Here is a 22,501-nt window from a genome sequence, read left to right on the forward strand (position 1 = left end):
AAAATGCCTCCCTTATTTTTGGCCCACATTTGTCTCTATTTTCATGATTGAGTTTCCCCAGCCAGGGGCACATGGCCAAAGAGCATTAGAAATGGTAAGTTCTCCGACTGGCTATTGGGGTGGAAAACCCAGGAGAAGGAGGGGCGGGGACGACCTGAGTTATAGACTTAGTCCCATTTAGTCTCAAAGTTGGGAGCTCTGGTAGCATAGTGGCTAAGGCACTTGACTGCTAACTAGAAGGCTGGTGGTTCAAACCGACCAGCCAGTCCTCGGAAGGAAGATGGGGCAATCTACTTCCGTAGTGATACTGCCTCGGAAACCCCAGGAGGGGTCGCTATGAGTCGGGTCTGACTCCACGGCACATAACAACAACAACAGTCTCTAACTTGGTGGTACTCTAAGAAGCCACCTAAAGTTCAGGAGGTTTTGTTAACTGTAAAATAAGAGGACTGGGTTAGTGCATACACGTGCATTTATACGTATGGTTGCAATTACGCTTTGCATATTTAAATTCATAAATGTAAATTTAAAACAACATTTAAAAACAAGCAAACTCACTGCCATCTAGTCTATTCCTATTAATAACGACGCCCTTTGTGTTTCAGAGGCGGTGAATCTTTACGGAAGTAGATTTGCCCGTCTTTCTCCCGCAGAGTGGTTGGTGGGTTTGAACCACCACCCTTCTGGTTAGCAGAAAAAAATGCTTTCAGGCACTACGCCACCAGAGCTCTTTTTAAAACAACGTATGTAAGTGATCCTAAGTTACTTTGTCAGAAGTCGCGCCCTACTTTCTTTCCCTGAAATGCTAATGGATCTCCTTCCGCGAACGCGGGCCGAGCTTCGTGGAGTGCACTCGTTGACCCCGGGCCCAGCCTCAGTTCCAAATTCTGGGCGGCCCCAGGCAGCCAGCCGGGGGCTCCGCGGCGCCTCACCACCTGTTCCTGGCAACCAATGGGGCCTCCGGGGGAGGCCGGGGGCGGGGCGAGCCTACAAAAGACCGCGGACCACAGGCGTCCGGAGACTCCCTCTTTGCGCGCTCTCCGGAGGCTCGGGCTAACGCGGCCGAGCAACGGGAACATTCCGCTCCTCGACCAACCAGTCGCCAGGCGATGCTGCGGGTGCGGTGTCTGCGCGGCGGGAGCCGCGGCGCCGAGGCGGTGCACTACATCGGGTCTCGGGTGCGTGCGCTGCGGGCCTCATTCGGCTGTGCGCGCGGTGCCGAGTCCCTGCTCCCTCCCCAGATCTGCGGCGTTTCATAGCTCTCCCAAACTGGAATGGCTTGAAAATGCCCATTCTGGTCCTCCTTGGAAGCGCGGAAGGACCTTTGCTGGTTGCAGGGAAATTGGTTTTTTTCTGGGAAAGGGGGATATGCTTTGCGGCCGCATCCCGCAGGTACAGTGGCTCGTTGCGCATACGTGCAGGGGGTACCGCCGTCAGCAACCGAACCACAGTGCATTCTGCCGAGCTCGCTCCTGGGGCGTGGCAGGGGTTTGGGGGATGACGGGTAACACTAATTAGGAAAAGTGTGGTGGTATTGGGGTTCAGTGCCCAGAGTGGGTATAGGGTTGAGGGGCTTTTGGGGAAATGCATGTGGGATGGAGAAATGGGGGAAAGAGGGTAAAGGGAATCGAGGACAGAGAGAGAGCGAGCAGACCCTCCGAGTGTAATACGGAATCCTGAGTTTTAAGAGGACTTGGAGCGAGTTCATTGTATGGCTAGAGTTTATGCCCGGTCCGGCCCTCCGCCTCCCTGGGATGTAAACACGCTTGCAGACCCTCCCTAGTCCTGTGACAGAAATTGCTGGGCTGTTTGATTTCCCCCAACAACTGGTTTCAGAACAGCTGCCACTTTCCCGCTCTATTTGTTTGCCACACCCCAGTTTCCCTCTTGCCCCGTTCCGAAGATTTAACTGAGTAGAGAGATTGGGGTTGGGGGAGAGGATGAAATTTGATCAGGTGGGTGAGTAACTCTCCTTGCTTGAGATTTTTGAATAGGCTTTGCATTTTTTTAAGTTGTTGTTATGTGCAATCGAGTGGAGTCGTACTCGACTCATAGCGACCCCTCCTTGGGTTTCCGAGGCAGTATCACTACAGAAGTAGATTGCCCAACCTTCTTTGGCGTGGCTGGTGGGTTTGAACCGCCAGCCTTCTGGCTAGCAGTCAAATGCCTTAGGCACTATGCTACCTCTTTTGAATTCTTTGATCTCTTTGTTAGTTGTTTAAATTTGTGCCTGGGTTACCCCTTATCTTGGTTAGGGCCCTGTAGACTACCCATAAAATGGAGCAGATGGCAGTTAATCACTTTCAGAATTAAGGTGCCAAAGAATGTGAAGTATGTATCAGCAATGAGAAATTTTTAGTTTGAAACTGATTAGAAAGATAAGGTTGTTTGGAAATTCTTCCCATATTTTCCTTTACGGGGGGGGGGGTACCCCAATCTTGGTAACCTTTGATACTGAAGGGAAAAAGAGCCTCACCTTCAGAGCTGGATTTGGCAGAGAGACAGAGAGCAGCTTTCAGCCATTTTCTAGGAAAAGGCCCATCATCTGCAGAAGAACTGCTTAAAGCTTGACTGCAGGAACCCATTCTGAGATATCAGTGTGGCTGTAGAGTCACTGGAACAAAACCTTCTGAGGGGTTTTAAAGAATTATACCGGTCAACATGCTTTTGTTGTTATGTGCCATCAAGTGGATCCTGACTCATAACGACCCCTCCTTGGGTTTCCGAGGCAGTATCACTACAAAGTAGATTGCCCAACCTTCCTTCCGAGGAGTGGCTGGTGGGTTTGAACCACCAGCCTTCTGGTTAGCAGTCAAGTGCCTTAGGCACTATGCTACCAGAGCTCCTAATTAACATATACTCAGAAGAAAAAGATAATATATAGATAAACAAAAAGAAGGTAAATATTGCCTGTAATCCTCCTACCCACCTATATACCAGTAACATCTTAGTTTATGGAACTCTGGTGGCATAGTGCCAAAGGCATTTGACTGCTAACCAGAGGGCTGGCAGTTCAAATCCAGCAGCCACTCCTCAGAAGGAAGGTTGGACAATCTACTTCCATAGAGATACCACCTCAGAAACCCAAGGAGGGTCGCTTGAGTCTGATCTGACTCCACAGCAGTGAGTTTGGTTTGGTTTTTGGAAAGGATTTTAAAATGACTGACTGTGTTATTCTGGATTTTCACTCCACCTTCACTCTCTTCCTCCCCCAAATACTGTACAGGGCTACACAATAATCTTTTCTTTGTTTTGGAAAGCTTGGAAGAAACTTAACAGGATGGGTGCAGCGAACTTTCCAGAGCACCCAGGCAGCTACAGCTTCCTCCCGGAACTCCTGTGCAGCTGACGACAAGGCCACTGACCCTCTGCCCAAGGACTGCCCTGTCTCTTCTTACAACGAATGGGATCCCTTAGAGGAAGTGATAGTGGGCAGAGCAGAAAACGCCTGTGTTCCACCATTCACTGTGGAAGTGAAGGTAAAGCAAGGGTGTTTACTTGTCTGGAAGTCGGCTCACTCCTTACTGTCTGCAGTCGGGTGTCTGCTCCCATCTTCTTCTATAACTCCTTTCACTTGATCTCCCAAAGCCAGTGGTTAATTTTAAGTTATCTTACCTGGCCCTGTTTATACAAATGATAATTTCTTCTTGAAACTCTTTCCTTGACTTCTGAGAGACCTTTCTGGGAATATTAGTACTTCCACAGGCTCTCAGAACTTCTTTCACTGTGTATAATGTTGGGATTGAATTGAGTTTTGGCCCTCTTCTCTTAGCCATTCTCACACTTCCACTCCCACCTCCACTCTGTTCCAGATCTCTTTCCTAAACTCCTTCTTGATCAACATGCTAAACTCCCTACTGATATTGCCATGGGACCTCAAAGGTGGCACATCTGAAATTGAATTGCCAACCATCCTGCCAAACCAGACCTTTCTTCTTTGCTGTATTTCAGTTTTTATAAAACACCAGAAGACAATGTTTGATTTCTCCTCAATTACATCATTCACGTACAGCCTATAAGATCTAACAAGTCTTTTGTCAAAAGGAATCTGGTATCCATTGCCTTGCTTCCCTCCCTTTGACACTGCTTTAGGTCAAGATTTCATCTGCCTTAGGTCAAGATTTCATCTGCCTGGGCTATTGTGGCTAACTCCTAACTTGTCTTCCCCGTTTGTTTTCTCTTCAAACCACCTTCCAGCTGCTACAAGAGTGATTTTTTAAAACCTAAGTTTGATCATATTTCTCATCCTGCTCCCTTCGCTTCTCTACTTTGCTAGCTCCCCAATGTTAGGATAAAGTCCTCATGGTAGTCGAGATCTTCCATCATCTGGATCTCTTTTCCAGGGCTCCCCACTTCAATCATTGGCTCATCTTAGAGATGTATCAGTATGGCATGTTAGCAGCTCGTCATTCCTGTTTGAGTCCTTCTCTCTTTTAATGTTCCACCCTGGTTTTCAGCAGACTTTATAAGATAACCATATAAACAGCCAAACTACACTACTCACTGTTCCCTACCAAGCCTTTGCCCCTGCCTATGTTTCTTCCACACATCTTCCCATACCCTTCTTATCTGCAGTTTAAACCTATCCCTGTTACCACTGCCTAGCTCCAATGACACCTTTCACAAAGCTTCCAGGATTTCTATGGCAACAAGTAATATCTCCCGTATAACAACATGTAACATTCTTTATCTAAAACATTCGAATTGCCAGGGCCTCTGTGGACTAGCATATCTAAGGGAGTGCCATCCACATTGTAGACATACCCTAAGCCTCCATTAATAATGGGTCACAAATCTATTTTTAATGGACTTATATTCTCCTTGAATATTTGCATTTTTAGTTAATAATTTGGATTGAGAAAATAAGTTCTTTAACATCATCATTGTCGTCACCCTCAGAAATGTTGCCTGCCAGGTACCAGGGCTCTATAGGTACTAACACAAAAGAACTTTCTTTTGGAGAGAGATGATATTTACATAAAAACAAAGGCTAATACTAAGTATGTTTTGCCAATCACCTGGCAAAGTGTTGAAGTGTCGCTGTAGTTAAAGAGAAAGCAATGACAAAGTGATACAGTAGGAAGTCTTGAAGGAAAATGATTCTTGAGTTAGACCTTGAAGTAAGGATAACAGAAAAATATTTGTTCTACTTGTTGTGAAACTACCTTTGTGTGGTGGTTATGTTTGTGTGTCAACTTGACTGGGCTTGGTTGAGTGGCTGGGCAGCTGGTGGTAGTTATTCCCCATGATGAGACTGGCAGTCATCTCCATGGTGGGACCTATCACACGTAGCTGAGTAGCTGCTTTGGGTGTGTGGGCTGCTTCCCATATATAAGAAGCAGCTTTGGGAATAGTCTCTAGCTTATGGAACACTTGGACCCTGCATGTAGCTGTGTCTTTGTTGAGCAGCCTGCCATGCTCTGCTGACCTTGGGACTTACAATGGACTTGAATTAATGGCCTTCCTTGTGGTTTGGTAACATCGGGACTGTGCCTTTTTACTTGTCAACCTTGGGTTTTTCAGCCTCAGCAGCAAGCAGCTGAGTGAATAAACTCCTTTAGCTCTAGTGGGCCAGGAGTAGGAGGCAGAGCTGGACCCCACGGTTGAGGGGCTTTCACCCAGACCCTAGAGTCTGGCACTTGAACTTGGACTTAAAGCCTCCAAATTGTAAGAATAAACTCCTGCTTGTTAAGGCATCTCATTTATGGTATATTCCTGTCAGAGCAGCACTAGGTAACCAGAACACTTTGGTTCTGATATTTGGAATTTGGTGAACAGATTTCACAAAATTCATACATATCATCTACATATTTCAAAAAGGCATGGTCTTTGTAAATATTTTCTTTAAATGAAACTGCCCCAGCCACTAGCCATTTAAATTGGATGAAACTAAATTCAAATGCAGGCACTAGTTTATTCTTCTATTTGTCTTTAAACTTGTCGACTTTTATACTGAGAATCAGAATTCCCAGACTTGAGTTTTTTGTCACTTGATTTATGGCTTTAGAGTTTGTAGTTTCATGGTCTATGGAAGGAGACCAAAGTCAGGAGACCTGGATTGAATTAAGTATTTGATAAAAGCTTGATTGCTAGTCTCAGTTAATTAGCTTTTTGACCTTGTTTGGGGCTCTCAGCCCCAGTAAAATGAAGATATAGGTAGTCCCTAGGTTACGAATGTCCAATTTATGTACAACCTATAGTTATGAACCAACTGCTATAAAGGCCATTATATTAAAAATTTGAGGTACATGCTGTTGTTGTTGTTGTTGTTGTTATGTGCCGTGGAGTCGGACCCGACTCATAGCAACCCCTCCTTGGGTTTCCGAGGCAGTATCACTACAGAAGTAGATTGCCCCATCTTCTTTCCGAGGAGGTACATGCAGTGGTTCAGAATAACAAATGGGTGGTACTTTGCAACATGCATCAAAAAATTATCACTGTTACTATTACTGTATTACTATACTAAAGATGTTTTAGTGTTTCTTTAATTTTTTTGTGTAGAAAGGTCCTGGAACCAATCCTCTGCAGACACTGAGAGGGATGGTTGTAAATCTAAGTTATGCATACCTCCTATAAGACAAGGCCCTACCTTCTAGTTGGATACAAATGATAGAGATATTAATCATTTTGAGAACAATAAAAGATAAAATAACATAGTAAACTGTTTACAGGCAATTGGAGCATAAGATATGTGGTAAGATATAAGTGCCAGAGAAATTTTGAGGAAATGAACATGTTGGTCAGGAGGCACCATTTTTAAAAACTATATGGCTTTTTTATTTTGCAGAACAGTGAATGTTGTTGTTAGGTGCCATCGAGATGATTTCAACTCATAGTGACCCCATTACAACAGAACATCCTCACAGTCATTGCTGTGCTTGAGCCCTTTGTTGCAGCCACTGTGTCACTCCATCTCATTGAGGGTCTTCCCCCCTTTTGCTGATCCTCTGCTTTACCAAGCAGGATACCCTTCTCCAGAGACTGGCCTCTCCTGATAATGTGATCAAAGTAAGAGAAAGGAAGTCTGGCTATTCTCGCTTCTAAGTAGCATTCCAGCTATACTTCGTGGTATCAAATATGTGTTTTTGTTGTTTTTGTCTTTTTTTAATAAAGAATCTTTTATAGAGTACAGGAGTAATCAAGGTTGATGTACTATTATGTTTAGAGTTGAATAAATAAGGAGTAAGATTCTACTGCGGGAGCTCTGGTAGCATAGTGGCTAAGACACTTGCCTGCTAACCAGACGGCTGGCGGTTCAAACCCACCAGCCACTCCTCGGAAGGAAGGTTGGGCAATCCTACTTCCGTAGTGATACTGCCTCGGAAACCCAAGGAGGGGTCGCTATGAGTCGGGGCCGACTCGACCGCACATAACAACAACAACAAGATTCTACTGCAGTATCTTAGCCTTCTGAAAACAGTATTTAACATTCATTCAGCAAGCTCTCCTGAAGGATTTAGGCTCTAAAAGACTATAAAGTTTTTAGGAAAGCAAGCCACATCTCTGTAGACGGTTATTGAAAACACCATACACTAAACATCTAATATAGTGTTAACTTGCAGACACTTTGTAGTAGATTGCTAAGTCAAATTTTACAGGGTTATAAAGGAACTGTAAACAATTTCCAGTTTCCCTTGGGAAATGTATCTCTACTCTGATCATTTGGACTTTATCCAGCCTTTACCAGAATATAGACCATACAAAGAAACTCACACTTGTTTAAATAATTTTCTTCTCCCAGGAAAGTTACTTTATCTTTTTCAAGACTCTGCACAAACAGTCATGCAGGATACTTTGGAATGTTTCAGGCAGTACAACATAGCTGCACATCTACTGTAACCCCAGTGTTAAATTTTCAAAGGCTGCCTGTCCTTTAGCAGAGATGTGCCTGGCATTAGAAGGAGGAAGTGGTGAATGGCTGTGTAGCACCAGGATGTGGCTGAGAGGAATATAAAGAGTCATCATTATCCTCTCTTTCTGGTTACTACTGCAGGACTTCCTAGGAGTAGAAAACAGTAAAGTGCCTTTTTTTTTTTCTTTTTTAAATGTGGATTGAGTTTTAAAAATTCTCAAATGTTTAATGCTCATAACATTTTGAATGGCTCAGAAATCGAGCCTCCTGTTTGCCTATAGATCTTCAAAAGTAAAGCACCTAACTGATGATTGAGAACACACCAAACCCACTACCATCAAGTCATTTCTGACTCAAGGCGACCCCCATAGAGTTTCTAAGGCTGTAAATCTTTACAGAAATAGATTGCTTTATCTTCCTCCCATGGAGCAGCTGGTGGTTTTGAACCTCTGACCTTCTGATTAGTAGCCAGATGTCTTACCTGTGTGCCAGAGCTCCTTGAATGAGAACAGGGATCAGTTCAATTTTTCTGTATAGGGCCAGATAGTAAATATTTCAGGCTTTGCAGACAGTAGGTCTTGGTTGTAACTCTGCCACTGCAGTGAAAAAGCAGCCCTAGAAAATAATGTACTTTAATGGACATGTCTGTGTTCCCATAAAACTTTATTTATAAAAATAGGCAGTGGGCCAAATTTGGCCCATGGACATTAGTTTGCCAACCTTTGTTTTACAGCTTCTTTGGCATCCTTTGTGTTTGCTGAAGACCTGTTTTTCAACTTCTTATGTACCAGGTTCAGCTACAGCCTGACTGATACGAACATAGATATTGACCTAACAAAAGGCAGGTCTGCTTCCATATGTTTGATATTTATCAGTCTGAGGTGAAAATGAAAGTACAGACACATAATCTAGAAAAGATACAATCCTTGACATTAAAGTGCTAGACATGTAGACATTTAGCCCAGTTGGCATGAGCAAAACCATTGGGAACGGTAAGAACTGTGTTAAGCAATTTTAAAATTTTTTATACATGAGGTTAAAAATATTCAAGCCAGTATCATATAGCTGAGTCCCTTGGTGTGGTGAAAGCAGTAGTAGAGTAAGAGTCAGAGCATTTGAGTTCTAGTCCTGCTTGTCCAGGTAGTAAGTGGGCATGGATTTCCCTGAACCACTTCCCTTGTATGTGAAATGAGACTGTGGAAACTTGCTCTGTTTGTTAGAATTGCTGGGAACACTAACTGAGAGGATCTCTAGCTAAAGGGAACCCGCTCTGATATGCTCCATCCCGTTGTACAGTCTTCCCTCTTCTTTGGAACATTTGACCACTACCTGAAGTTGTCTGATTTATGGTGGAAGCCCTCTTACCTGGCATGATCAGGACTGGTGGTTGATCAGCTAATCAATTATAGAAAGAAACACTTTTTTTTTTTCTAAATACCTGCTTTAAACATTTTTAATACTTGAAATACATAAATGTACATTGCTTTGACAATCTTTTGATGGTGGGCCATGGCTTTTTCTTAAAGTTTGGATGCTCTGATTAGAATTCTGCTTCCTCTCTCTTGATAAATTATATCCTTAAGTATCATCTACGTTTCCTAATGCAGTTCTTCGACTTGATTGAGAACTTAGATACAGAATGAAGAGTCCTAGATTTCATTTTAAAAACCAATAATTTACCATTGTTTTACCTACCCCTGATGCAATAGTAATTTTTAGCAAACTGATTGAACCTTTTTAAAGCATTCAGCTGTTTTTAATTCAGTTGTCTTTTTAAATGCATCTATCCTCTGGAAACTTTGTACCTGTTAAGCATGTTTTCAGCTATTAAAGATTTGTGAATTTGTCTATAAGATCACTTTCTTCTAGACAAAAGGACGTGAAGCCATGTGAGAGCTTGGATGGGTTGGAGAAAGGAGAGGCTGGGAAGACACTGAAAGGAAAGGGTAGGAGCTGCCAAAGGCAGACTTGTACTGCCACATGGTTTTGCCAAGTGCTATTCAGTTGAATGGGAAAATCAATAATAGCTTTCTAAGAGGAACAAAGCATATTTGAGAGTATGTCCCTGACCTTAATGGGGGCAGAGTCCTACTTTCCCACAAATTACTACTAAGCCCTGTTTTCCAGACAGTTCTGGTACAGTGATGGTTTGGGGTTAGTATCGGGGCGCTTTTTATTCTCTTACGCTATTTTGTTTGTTCTCTTGTTCAATTTCCTTGAGACTCTAGAATGGAGTGTCTGTGTCCTATCTTGTCTGTGAAGCAGGATAAAAACTGGCTCAGAAGATCCCAGGCCTGCCTGAGGGCAGACACACTGTGAGTGGTAGGGCGAGACCTCAGGCAGAGGCAGTGAGAGGCCTCAAAATATGGAGAGAATTTAGGGTTCTTCATTCAACATATATTGAGTGTCTGCCCAGAGAGACAATGTACTTGGTGCTGGGGATTAACAGTAAGATCTGGTATTAGTCTAAGTTCTCTTATGCTGTACAGATAGTTGTTCATGGCCCTTGAACCTGTCATGAATTGTGTATTCCTCCTAAAGATATTTCATTGTGACCTTCTGCTTCTAGGCCAACACATATGAGAAGTACTGGCCTTTTTACCAGAAGCATGGAGGCCATTATTTTCCCAAAGAACATGTGAAAAAGGCTGTTGCTGAAATTGAAGAAATGTGCAATATTTTAAAAATGGAAGGAGTGACAGTAAAGAGACCTGACCTTATTGACTGGTCATTGAAGTATAAAACTCCTGATTTTGAGTCTACGGGTAAGTAACAACTGATAACTAAACTGCTAATGGCTGATTTTTTCTTTCTTTTCCAGTGTATAAGGAGAACGTTCTGATAATTTCTCAGAGGTTATTTTGTTTTAATAATCCTTTAAAACTTTAAAGGTTATTTAGGAACAGTTTATAATTCTGTGAAACATAAGCATTTGGTTCATTTTTATATGATTCAGATGTATACATATAAACACCATTGTAAATCTTGAATCTCCTTGAGAGAAGCAGTCTTTCCTAAACTTTATAATAATTTCTTTACATAAGGACAGTGGATTCCACTTAATTTTCCTCAAGAATAGAAATTAAGAGGGGAACAGAAACAGTTCCGTTTTATTTTTAATTGACATTGTTGCAAGACTGTTCTTGTGTCCAAGTTCAGTGTTCTAATTTATAGTTCTAGAAATGAGCCTTGGCATGTCTTAGTGAGACTAGTATTGTACTCAATGAAGAACCCTGTTTCTTTGTAGCAAACTAAAACCAAACCCACTGCCATCGAGTGGATTCTGACTCATAGCAACCCCATAGGACAGAGTAGAGCTGCCCCATAGGGTTTCCAAGGCTGTAAATCTTTATGGAAGTAGGCTGCCTCATCTTTCTCCCATAGAATGGATGGTGGGTTCAAACTGCCCACCTTTTGATTAGCAGTTGAATGCTATAACCACTACACCATTAGAGCTCCTGTGCAGTAAAAAAAAAAGAGCTTACAAATGGTAAAAACTTAGTGGCTCGAGATGTCTTTGAACAAGAACCTTCATGTTTCTGTTTTGTTTTCCTTTGTATTACTTGACTTCAAACCTATACACAGAATTCATGTAAACAATCTAGTATCTATCATTTCATGTTTTTCCATTTTCATATGATTACATATATATATATACAGACATATAGAGTTTTTAGTAATTTATTCTTACCAAATAAATGGAATCATTTGCTATAAACGTTCTTGTCTTGGAAATTAGCATTCCTGAGATTGTCCTGGAACTTTTTGGCCTGACAGGTTTATATGGTGCGATGCCTCGAGACATCCTGATAGTTGTGGGAAATGAGATTATCGAGGCTCCCATGGCATGGCGCTCACGCTTCTTTGAGTACCGTGCATACCGATCAGTCATCAAAGACTACTTCCACCGTGGGGCCAAGTGGACAACAGCTCCTAAGCCCACAATGGCTAATGAGCTTTATGACCAAGTAAGTCCCTAATGATAGGTTGTTTTATGAATAAGTTTTCTAGATAAGCCACAACAGGGAAAATAGAGACTGTCAGGTATATAGCACATATAAATATGTGATATATATATTCAAATATATATATCACATATTTCTGAAACTGAGAGCATCACCTACTTTTTTGGAAATGGTTGTTTTATGATGAAAATAGAATTAAATGATATTGTGATTAAAAAATAGTGATAACAACAACAATAATAATAGCAGCTAATACATACTTTGTTCCTACCATGTGTGAGGTCCTTGCAAAAAGGGCAAGGAGGCCACATGTTCTGACCTCCTAGAACCCCACAAGAGGAAGACAGAATCACCATCAATAGCCCAAGGCCTATTACTGCAAGGCCGGACATGCTGCCTCCCTCCAGCCCTTTCTCCAACCGTTCCTCCCAGAACACCCACCACCTCTCTCCTGGGTTGGATAATTCGCTGCAGTGGCCACGCAGAACTCACAGACTATGGGGTTTATTAGGGAAGCACCAGGCTACAATTAAAGTTCAGGCAAAAATGCTCAGTCTCTCTCCCAGCCCACCATCTCTCAGCCAAGTCTCTCCCCCAGCAATGCATGTCCCTCGGTGTCTCAGCAATGTGTGTCTCTTGCATCTCTTTCCCAGCAGCACATGTCTCTTTCAGCAGCACATCTTCCTCAACCAGCAGTCAGAGAGAGTTCTGCCTCTAAGGAGGCCTCCTTTTGAGCCTGGAAGAGTGGCCAAACTAGCCAATCATAGCATCAGAACTCTTAAGCACCTGAGAGAGAGTGGGAACCTCCCAGAACATTGTTTTGTGCCATTCCCAACAGAAATACTCCAGGTGGACAACTTTAGCAATCAGGAATGCCTCAGTTGCTCATAGCGAATTCCACCTTGGAGTTTACAAAGACTTATGGGTAGAAAAGCCATGCTAAATAACTTACTACACCACAGGCCACCCCCTGACTTTTCTAGCTAAGAATTTACTACACCGCAGTCCTAGATTAAGCACTCTTTTTGGTCAACTCAACTCAACTCTCTTTACTCCTCTCTTTTTTCCTCCCAGCGACCCTCTTACTCCATTACAGGGAGGGATACTTCCTTAAGGGCACACGGCTATTCATTGGTGGAACTAGGAAAGTAACTAGGCTGAAGTCCATTCTCTTCCCTTAGAAAAAGAACTTGGTCTATAGGAAAAATACACAGTAAAATTAAGTGTATATACCTTTATTACATGACTTTTTATTTTTTGGCTTTTGTTTTTTATTGTGATTTGGGTGAAAGTTTATAGAGCAAATTCATTTTCCATACAGCGGTTCATACACATTGGTTTCATGACATTGACTGCAGTTCCTCACAGTGTAACTGCTCTCTTCCCATCTCCTCCCTGTAGTTAACCTCTTCCCTGTATTCTTCTTTCCTCTGCAATCCTGCCCCCCCAAGCTATCTCCCTAAGCAAATACTGCCCTCTGTTCTCCCACGATTGATCATTCTTTTTTTTTAATGCATTTTATTGAAATATAATTTATGTAAAATACACAAAACTAAAGTGGTATGGATCAGTGCATGTTTTTCTTTTTTGCAGTGTTCCCTCCCCTCCCCTTCCACCCTTGGCAACCAACAAAGAAAGTTTCCCTCCATATATAAACCTTTCCTTGACCTTCTACAACAATGAACTAATGCTATATTTGTCCTTCTGTGATTGACTTACTTCACTCAGCATAATGTCCTCCAAATTCATCCATGTTATGCAGTGTTTTGCAGACTCGACATTATTCTTAAGTGCTGCATAGCATTGCATTGTGTGTATGTACCATAGTTGGGTCATCCACTCTTCTGCTGATGGGCACTTAGGTCGTTTCCATCTTTTTGCTATTGTAAATAGTGCTGTGATGAACATGAGTGTGCATATATCTGTTGCTGTCCTGGCTCTCACCTCTCTAGGATATATACCTAGTAATGGGATTGCTGGGTCAAATGGTATCTCCAATTCCAGCTTTCTAAGGACTTGCCATATTGCTTTCCACAGTGGTTGTATCACTTCACAGTCCCACCAGCAGTATACGAGAGTCCCAATCTCTCCACATCCCCACCAGCATTTGTTACTTTCTGTCTCACTGAACCTTGCCATCATTGCTGACGTGTGATGATATTTCATTGTTGTTTTGATTTGCATCTCTCTGATGGCCAGTAATTGTGAGCACCTCTTCATGTATTAGCTGGCCACCTGAATATCCTCCTTGGTGAAGTGTCTATTCATGTCTTTTACCTATTTTTCAATTGGATTGTTAATTCCTCTGGTGTTGAGGCATTGGAGTTTTCTATAAATCTTAGATAAGTTCCTTGCCAGATATATAATTATCGGCAAATATGAATTTGTTGCTGTTATTTTTGTCATGTACATTATCGTGTTGTCGATTTCTTTGTTCCATATAATTTTCTATGCTGAGCTCGTTTTGTTTATGAACTGTGTTATCACTTCTTTCATTGCTTTTGTTTTAGTATTTGCTAAATATTAGTGCTGGTCCTCTTTTTCATGTTGATGTGAAGGTTTATCATTTTTCTTTGAGGTTACCCTGTGATTTATAGTTTTCTTCCAAAGTTTAGAACAGTCCGTTTTATATAGTAGCTGTCTGGACATCTCTACCATCTAGAAGTTCTGTAACGACACAGTATTTTCCCCTCTTTTTGGTTTGTAGTTGTCCTCATTTGTCAATTGATGTCTCTGGCTCCCTGTTTACAATCTTGTAGGCTTATTTACTTTGGATACTTCCATAGCTGGGTTGGTTTCTGGGTTATGTCATCATGTGTGTTAATGGTCAGTTGTTGTTGGCTGTTGTTGCTTCTCTGTCCAAAGGACTCCCTTTAGCATCTCTTGTGAGGTTGGTCTGGTTTTAACAAGTTCCCTTAATTTCTGCTTATCTGGAAATGTCCTAATTTCACCATCATATTTGAGGGACAATTTTGCTGGGTACATAATTCTTGCTTGGAAATTTTTCTCTTTCAGTGTTTTATATATACCATACCACTGTCTTCTCACCTGCATGGTTTCTGTCGAGAAATCCAAGCTTACTCTTATTGGTTGCCCCTTGTAGGTAACTTTTCGTTTTTCTTGTGCTGCTTTCAGGATTCTTTCTTTGTCTTTGGTTTTGGTGAGTTTGATGATATGTCTTGGTGATTTTCTTTTGGGGTCTGTCCTGTTTGCGGTTCGTTGGGATTCCTGAATAGATATATTCTTATCTTTCATCATACCAGGGAAGTTCTCCTCCAACAAATCTTGAACAATTTTCTCAATGGTTTTATTTTTCTCTTCCTGTTCTGGAATTCCAATTACACATAGGTTATTCCTTTTGACAGTATCCCACATGAACCTTAGGCTTTCTTCATTTTGTCTTGATGTTTTTCTGATTGATCCCTTTCCACAGAAGTATTCAGGTATTGGTCTTTAATCTCATTAATTCTGTCTTCCATTGCATCAATTCTACTCCTTTGCCCTTTCAATGTATTACCTATTTCTGACAATTTAGTATTAATCATCTGGATTTCTATCTGTAGGTTTTGTATCATTTCTAATTTTTTCATTTATTTTGTCATTTTCTTCTTGTATTGTCTTTCGAAATTGTTCTAGGGTTTTGTCTGTATTTTCCTTGATCTGTCTCTCAATCCTTTGAAGATACCTAAATATAATTCTTTTGAAAGAATTATATTTAGATATTATTATATCTCTTATCAGAGAGTTCCAGTGCTACCTCTTCCTCAGGGATGTGTTTTGGGTCTTGTTTCTCCTGCTTTATCTTGCTTCTTTGTGTGGACTGTGATGCTCTGTTGTTGCAGAGACATTGTGACTTTTTTGTGTTTATATTTAATTGGTGATTGTATGTTGGAGTGACTTGCCCATGATTTTCGTTTTCTTTGTTTTGTTTGTATGTTATCTACGCAAGCAGGGCACTGTTCTGTGCTCCTCTATGCACTAGTTGACAGCACTTATACATACACCACCTGTCTTCCTTTTCTGTTGTCAGCCTTTTGTATGTCCCTGCCAACCTTGGCAAACAGAGCCTATTCTTAGGTCCCTGGAATCCGAATGAGAATGCTTTCACTTTAAAATCCAAAATGGTTGTCACTTGTAAACATTCAAAATGGCTGTGCCCTCGGTCACTTCAAATATCCAAAATGGTTGTCACTTGTAAACATTCAAAATGGCTGTACCCTTGGTCACTTTAAATATCCAAAATGGCAGCCACTTGTAAACATTCAAAATGGCTGCACCTCGGTCACTTTAAATATCTAAAATGGCCGCTGCGTGTAAACAATCAAAATGGCTGTGCCTTCCAGACAGCGGAAAGTCAACAACTTAGGTTGTCTCCCTCCTTGCTATTTCCCTTCCTAGTCATAGGGCACCAGTGCAGTCATCCCTGCAGCCCTTGGTGACCAGGGCTGATCTTTAGGTCAATTATCAGGTCCCAACACCACTTGGAAATATTCAGGCTGTTGGTCCCATCAAAGTAGCTGACAGTCTGCAGCTCCGACTGTCTCTGTACTCACTGTTTTTATTCAGGTTTTTCCACTAGTTGGTGCCTAATCCACTTCTGTATAGTTCCTTTCAAAGCTCAGGGCTCCAGGATTATCTTCTGTATCTCTTGTCAACTGGTTTTTCTTTTTTTTGTTGAAGAGGGTCTGTGTTGCTTGTCTGCCTATTCCTCCATCTTACCAAAAGTCGACGATCCTATTACACCACTTTTTGATCATTTATAGAAAGAACCAAAGAAATAAAAATTTCTTCTGGAGGTTTAAAGACAGAAACAAGTAATGAGTTAATTCTACCACACCCAATCAAATTTGGCAAGGGATACGTGGCATCTCATTTTATGGTGTATTAGGCTCAGGACCAAATTCCTTGTCTAAAAGAACCAAATGATTTCATCCTGTTGACTTTGAATATTGCAGATAGCTACATAAAGCAATGGATGGGGCCATAGAATATTTTTAAAATTAAGTACTGCCCTTTTACCACTTGCTTCTAAATATCATGAAATCGCTGGCGTGCCTAGTTTTTATTTTTGTTGTTGGGTTTGTTTGTTTCTTTCTTTCCTATGTATGTTTTAGTCTAAAACTAAGTAGTAGTATTGTGGGAAATGATGAAATTGAATTAGTTTTCTTCATAATGAATGCATTATAAATAATTTTTCATGCACCGACACATTGTATGTTTATTGCTGCTCCAATTAGGATTACCCCATTGATTCTGTGGCAGACAGACACAAATTGGCTGCTCAGGGAAAATTTGTGACGACTGAATTCGAGCCCTGCTTTGATGCTGCTGATTTCATTCGAGCTGGAAGAGATATTTTTGCACAGCGAAGCCAGGTTGAAAAAGACTGCCTCTGAAATTTCACACTATATTACTGTGTTTTTTTATTTTTAATTTTCATCCTTAATGTTTTTTGTTTTCTAAATAGAACCAAATTTTCATATTATATGTCTTTCTCTTATTTTCAGGTTACAAACTACCTGGGCATTCAATGGATGCGTAGGCATCTTGCGCCAGACTACAGAGTGCATATCATCTCCTTTAAAGATCCCAATCCTATGCATATTGATGCTACCTTCAATATCATTGGACCTGGTCTTGTGCTTTCCAACCCTGACAGACCATGTCACCAGGTAAGTGCATTCTTGGGACTCTGGAAAAGCAATAGAATCTAGCACCTGAATTAATTGCCACTTTTACTTTAAGGACTTTCATGGTTCCTGTATGCTTCTAAATAACAGATTCAGCAATGCTCAACATCATTATGCTCAAGCATTGGATGGCTTATGATGTGTCTACTACAAGATGTCCAACACTCAGAAATATACATTGTAGCCATGAATTAACTCTAGTGCCATCAGACTTTGACTTGGGCTGCTTGCTGTTATCAAAACCTCAAGTTTGTGTGCATGTCTGTGTTTTTATCAAACAGAAGGGTATTTTGTCATAACTTGCAGCAGTGGTTCAGCAATAGCAGCTGAGTTGCAAAGATGATCCCTGCATGCCCGGAGCCATGCCACTGGGCAACAGGTGTCTTCTTTGCTCTCCAGTGGGTTCAACCCCCTGGACCAGCCCCATCCTGCAGGGACGAGCAGAGCAGCTGCACTGCAGCTGGTCTCTCTCCATCACCTGCAGCCTCCTACTTCTTCCTGCTACCCTCTATCTTCCATTGAGTGGTGAGTTATTTTGTATTATTTGCTAGGCTACAATATGCCTTTTAAAAGGTGTGCACTGTATCACTTCATTTCTATTCTATATTTTTAGACCCAATGACCAAGGTTATTTACTCATTTCAATATAACTTATTGATATACTAAGTGAAAATAACTGAGTTGTCGTTGGTCGTTCAGGAAAGTGTGGTTTTTTGGGAGCACGTCCCTACATTGTCTCTACATGCTCACAGACACAAAGTGATAGACTCTGAAGTGTGTGGACTGAAGTAGGCTGAAGTGGATGGACTATGGGTGTGACCTAGTCAGATTTTTTTTGTATTCTTATGACTACAGAGAAAAAATGAAGATTTTCTTTAATTAGAGTTTCTCGAGAAAGTATCTGTGATACCAGCAGTCCCCAGGGCATCAAGGAGATCCATTCCTAACTGTGTCTTTAAGAATTTGTAGGGAAGTTGGGGCAAACGCATATGGTTTTTAATTTAGCCTTACGTTAATGCAAGAAGGAGCCTAGTGGTGCAGTGGTTAAAATGCTCAGATGCAAACCAAAAAGTTTGGTGGTTTGAACCCACCAGCTGCTCCACCAGAGGAAATGTGGCGGTCTGCTGCTGTAAAGATTTACAGCCTTGGAAACCCTGCGGTGGAGGGGGAGCTCTATAGGGACACTGAGTCAGAATCAACATGACAGCAGTAGGTTAGGTAATGCAAGAAAAGGGTCAAAGCCGTTTCAATAATTTCAAAGCTGTACATGCAGTGAGTAAAGATGATTGTGAAGAATTTGTTGGGAGTAGGGGTTGATTCAAACATTTCAAAGGAAGGGCAAATTTACATAACATTAAAGGGCAAGTAGGGGTTGTCAATAAGTAACCCAGGGACTGCCTATATTTTAAAATCTCTGAAACCTGAGAAAAGCATGAGGATATCTTTAAAATGTTTAATATTTCTATTCCTTTTTAACTGTAATCTGTGAATTTTATGTATCCAGATCACATAAAATCATCTAAATATATAGAAATTTTAATTTTTTTATATTTGGCAATTGAGAGAACAGCTACTCAAAAAAAAATTACAAATGATAAGAGCTATCAGAGACCAAGAATGATAAGAATAGTGTGTAGATTTAAGCATCTTTGGGTTTGTGTGTATGTGTGTGTCTTGCAGATTGATCTTTTCAAGAAAGCAGGATGGACCATAGTCACTCCTCCATTACCAGTCATCCCAGATGGTATGTTGACTTTTGAATATTTATAGACTAAGATAATTAATAATCAAGGACCTTTTGCTAATAGGAAGCACCCTAAATTTTTAGCAATTTGGAGAAAACATGTTCCCAGTCAGAAGTGGTCGTTTGGGACTTGTTGTTATGTGCCATTGAGTCAGACCCAACTCATAGTGACCCCTCCTTGAATTTCTGAGGTGGTATCACTACAGAAGTAGGTTGCCCAACCTTCCTTCTGAGGAGTGACTGGTGGATTTGAACTGCCAGCCTTCTGGTTAGCAGTCAAGTGCCTTAGGCACTGTGCTACCAGAGCTCATTTGCGACTAGGAGTACTAAAACAGGGCCAAGACTTATGTTCACAACCTCTCCTTGAAAATGAAAGTGAAAAGATAAGAGGGAAACCAGTATAAGACAACATCACTTAAGGCAAGAAATGACTTTTTAAAACAAGAAATGTAATGAGTATTGATTGATTCATAACATTTAGATAAATTTGTCTTAAAATCAGAATAAGAGTTCACAGGGAAGTAAACTACTGGAAAATGGACTGTCACTTTCATATTCTTGTGAAATCTTGCTTTAAACAAAATGATATATCGGATGTGATATGATAGTTGTTATTTCTAGATCACCCTCTCTGGATGTCATCCAAATGGCTTTCCATGAATGTCTTGATGCTAGATGAAAAGCGTGTTATGGTGGATGCCAACGAAGTCCCAATTCAAAAGATGTTCGAAAAGCTGGGTAGGTATAATAAATTAAATACTTTGTCATACGAGAAGATAATTAAAGTAGAACAAATAAATAAATAACATGCTAGGTCTGGTGCACAGTTTCATCTAATTCAATTGTCTATTTATTTTAGAGGCACCAAGTAGATGGACAGTGTTTTTGTTTTCAACAATTACGAAAGTATAGAGAAGCGAACAGTGCTCCCAAGACTTCCACTTAGCCACTGGCTTAGGAGTTCTGTGACTTATCTGGGAGCTCTGGTAGCGTAGTGCCTAAGGCACTTGACTGCTAACCAGAAGGCTGGCAGTTCAAACCCACCAGCCACTCCTCTGAAGGAAGATGAGGCAGTCTACTTCCGTAGTGATAACTGCCTCAGAAACCCAAGGAGGGGTCGCTATGAGTGGAAACCCAAGGAGGGGTCGATAAGAGTTGGGTCCAACTCGATAGCATATAACAACAACATGACTTATCTGACCTCCTGCTGCCCATGTGTGGAGAACTACCCCTTTAGCAGATAAGAATCTAGATTATTGTTCAGCTTATCTTTAAATAAGTTGTTGAGGGTCCTTTAAAAGTAATTTCATTGTAATCACATATTTTCAAGGGCATAGGGCACCTCATACACAGCCACCACCCTTCTGTCAGTAGAGATTTGAGTGCCTAAGGCACTTGACTGCTAACCAGAAGGCTGGCAGTTCAAACCCACCAGCCACTCCTCAGAAGGAAAGTTGGGCAATCTACTTCCGTAGTGATATTGCCTCGGAAACCGAAGGAGGGGTTGCTGTGAGTCGAGTCCAACTCAACGGCACGTAAGCAGCAACAACAACAGTGGTATTGATTAGATGTCAGTAGAGCTTCTAGACTAAGTCAAACTAGGCAGAAAGGGCTGGCAATCTACTTCTACAAAGCAGCCAATAAAAACCCTGTGACTCACAACAACATGATCTACAACAGATCATGGATGGGGATGGTGAGGACCAGGCAGCATTTTGTTCCACTGTACATGGGGTCACCATAGACTGACTCAGCAGTAGATCACAACAAGGGTACTGATTCAGAAGTAACTGACGTGTGGTTAGCACAGGGACCTGTAATGAAACTCGATAGAAGGTATTGGTACATCATTCTGTTTCAACAGTCTGTCTTTGAACTAAAGAACAGAACCAGTTTCTTCTTGAGTGTGAGTTTGCTTATCCTGGTATTCAAAATTTAATACAAAACGAAACTCACTGCGATCGAGTCTGATCTGACTCATAGTGACTCCTTGGGTTTCTGAGGCAGTATCACTACGGAAGTAGATTTCCCAGTCTTCCCTCTGAGGAGTGGCTGGTGGGTTTGAACCACCACCCTTCTGGTTAGTAGTCAGATGCCTTAGGCACTACACCACCAGAGCTCCTGCTTGTGTTTAAAAGCCCACTCTTTATGCCAATCCTACTTCTTGCCCTCATCCAAACTGTTCAGTCTCGCTTTCTCAGGAAAGTCTCCCCCCAATAACTCAACCCTCCTTCCCCTCCCTGATTATAAACCATAGACCCTTTATTGACTCTCTAGCTTATCCTCCCCCTAAAAATAATGAGTTACTTGAGGCAAAGAGGAGTCTCTGGGCTGTGTAAAAAGTTAATGAGCTCGGCTGCTAACCCAAAGGTTAAAAGTTCAAGTCCACCCACTGGTGCCTAGGAAGAAAGGCTTTGTTAGCTACTTTTGAAAAATAAGCCATTGAAAACCCTGGGGAGCAGAGTTCTACTGTGAGACACATGGAGTGGTCCTGAGTCAGAACTGACTCTTTGGCAGCTGGCACTGGTTGAAGGAGGGGAATAGATTTTCTTAAACCCAATATGGCTAACATAAGGTTCCCTGGAGGGACAGTGGTTAAATGCTTGGCTGCTAACTGGAAGGTTGGTGATTTGAACCCACCAGCTACTCCAAGGGAGAAGGATGTGGCAGTCTGCTTCCGTAAAGATTATAGCTTAGGAAACCCTATGGGGCAGTTCTGCTCTGTCCTGTAGGGTCGCTATTAGTTGGAATTGACTAAGCAGCATATAACAACAATAACATGCTTAACGCAGGTCCTTCATTGGCACTTGACTTCTAACCAAAAGGTTGGTGGTTTGAATCCACCCAGTGGTGCCACAGAAGAAAGGCTTGGTGATGTACTTCTGTAAGATTACAGCCATCGAAACCCCACAGAGTTCAGTTCTCCATTAGCACACAGGAGGTTGCCATGAGTTGGATTGACTCAAGGGGTTGAGGGTTTTGTTTGTTTTTTATGCCTGACACAACAACATGTAAAGTCAGGAAGGTGGGGCAATCTACTTCCGTAGTGATACTACCTCAGAAACCCAAGGAGGGGTCACTATGAGTCAGATCCAACTCAACGGTACATGACAACAACCCAACAGGTAAAGTCAGTGTTTCTTGTTCCACCTCCTACTTTGGCAAGTAGCGACTGGGATCTTAAAAGCTAGCAAGCTGCCATCTAGATTCAACGATGGTTCTCTCCTCATCCAGAGCAAGGAAGAATGAA

General features: G+C 41.7%; 1 protein-coding gene across 1 annotated transcript in view; it reads left to right on the forward strand.

The window, feature by feature from the left end:
- Positions 1–970: 970 nt before the first annotated feature.
- Positions 971–22,501, forward strand: part of GATM (glycine amidinotransferase) — a 22,622-nt gene continuing 1,091 nt past the window's right edge. Inside the window, exons 1-8 of the mRNA XM_007935223.2 lie at positions 971–1,178; positions 3,261–3,479; positions 10,422–10,617; positions 11,630–11,820; positions 17,055–17,192; positions 17,325–17,489; positions 19,188–19,251; positions 19,873–19,989. Coding sequence (XP_007933414.1) covers positions 1,110–1,178; positions 3,261–3,479; positions 10,422–10,617; positions 11,630–11,820; positions 17,055–17,192; positions 17,325–17,489; positions 19,188–19,251; positions 19,873–19,989 — 1,159 coding nt within the window. The 5' untranslated portion in view covers positions 971–1,109. The remainder of the gene's footprint in view (positions 1,179–3,260; positions 3,480–10,421; positions 10,618–11,629; positions 11,821–17,054; positions 17,193–17,324; positions 17,490–19,187; positions 19,252–19,872; positions 19,990–22,501) is intronic.

Source organism: Orycteropus afer, unplaced genomic scaffold, assembly GCF_000298275.1.
Source record: "Orycteropus afer afer isolate SDZICR_OR568_19922 unplaced genomic scaffold, OryAfe1.0 scaffold00026, whole genome shotgun sequence".
NCBI lineage: Eukaryota > Metazoa > Chordata > Mammalia > Tubulidentata > Orycteropodidae > Orycteropus > Orycteropus afer.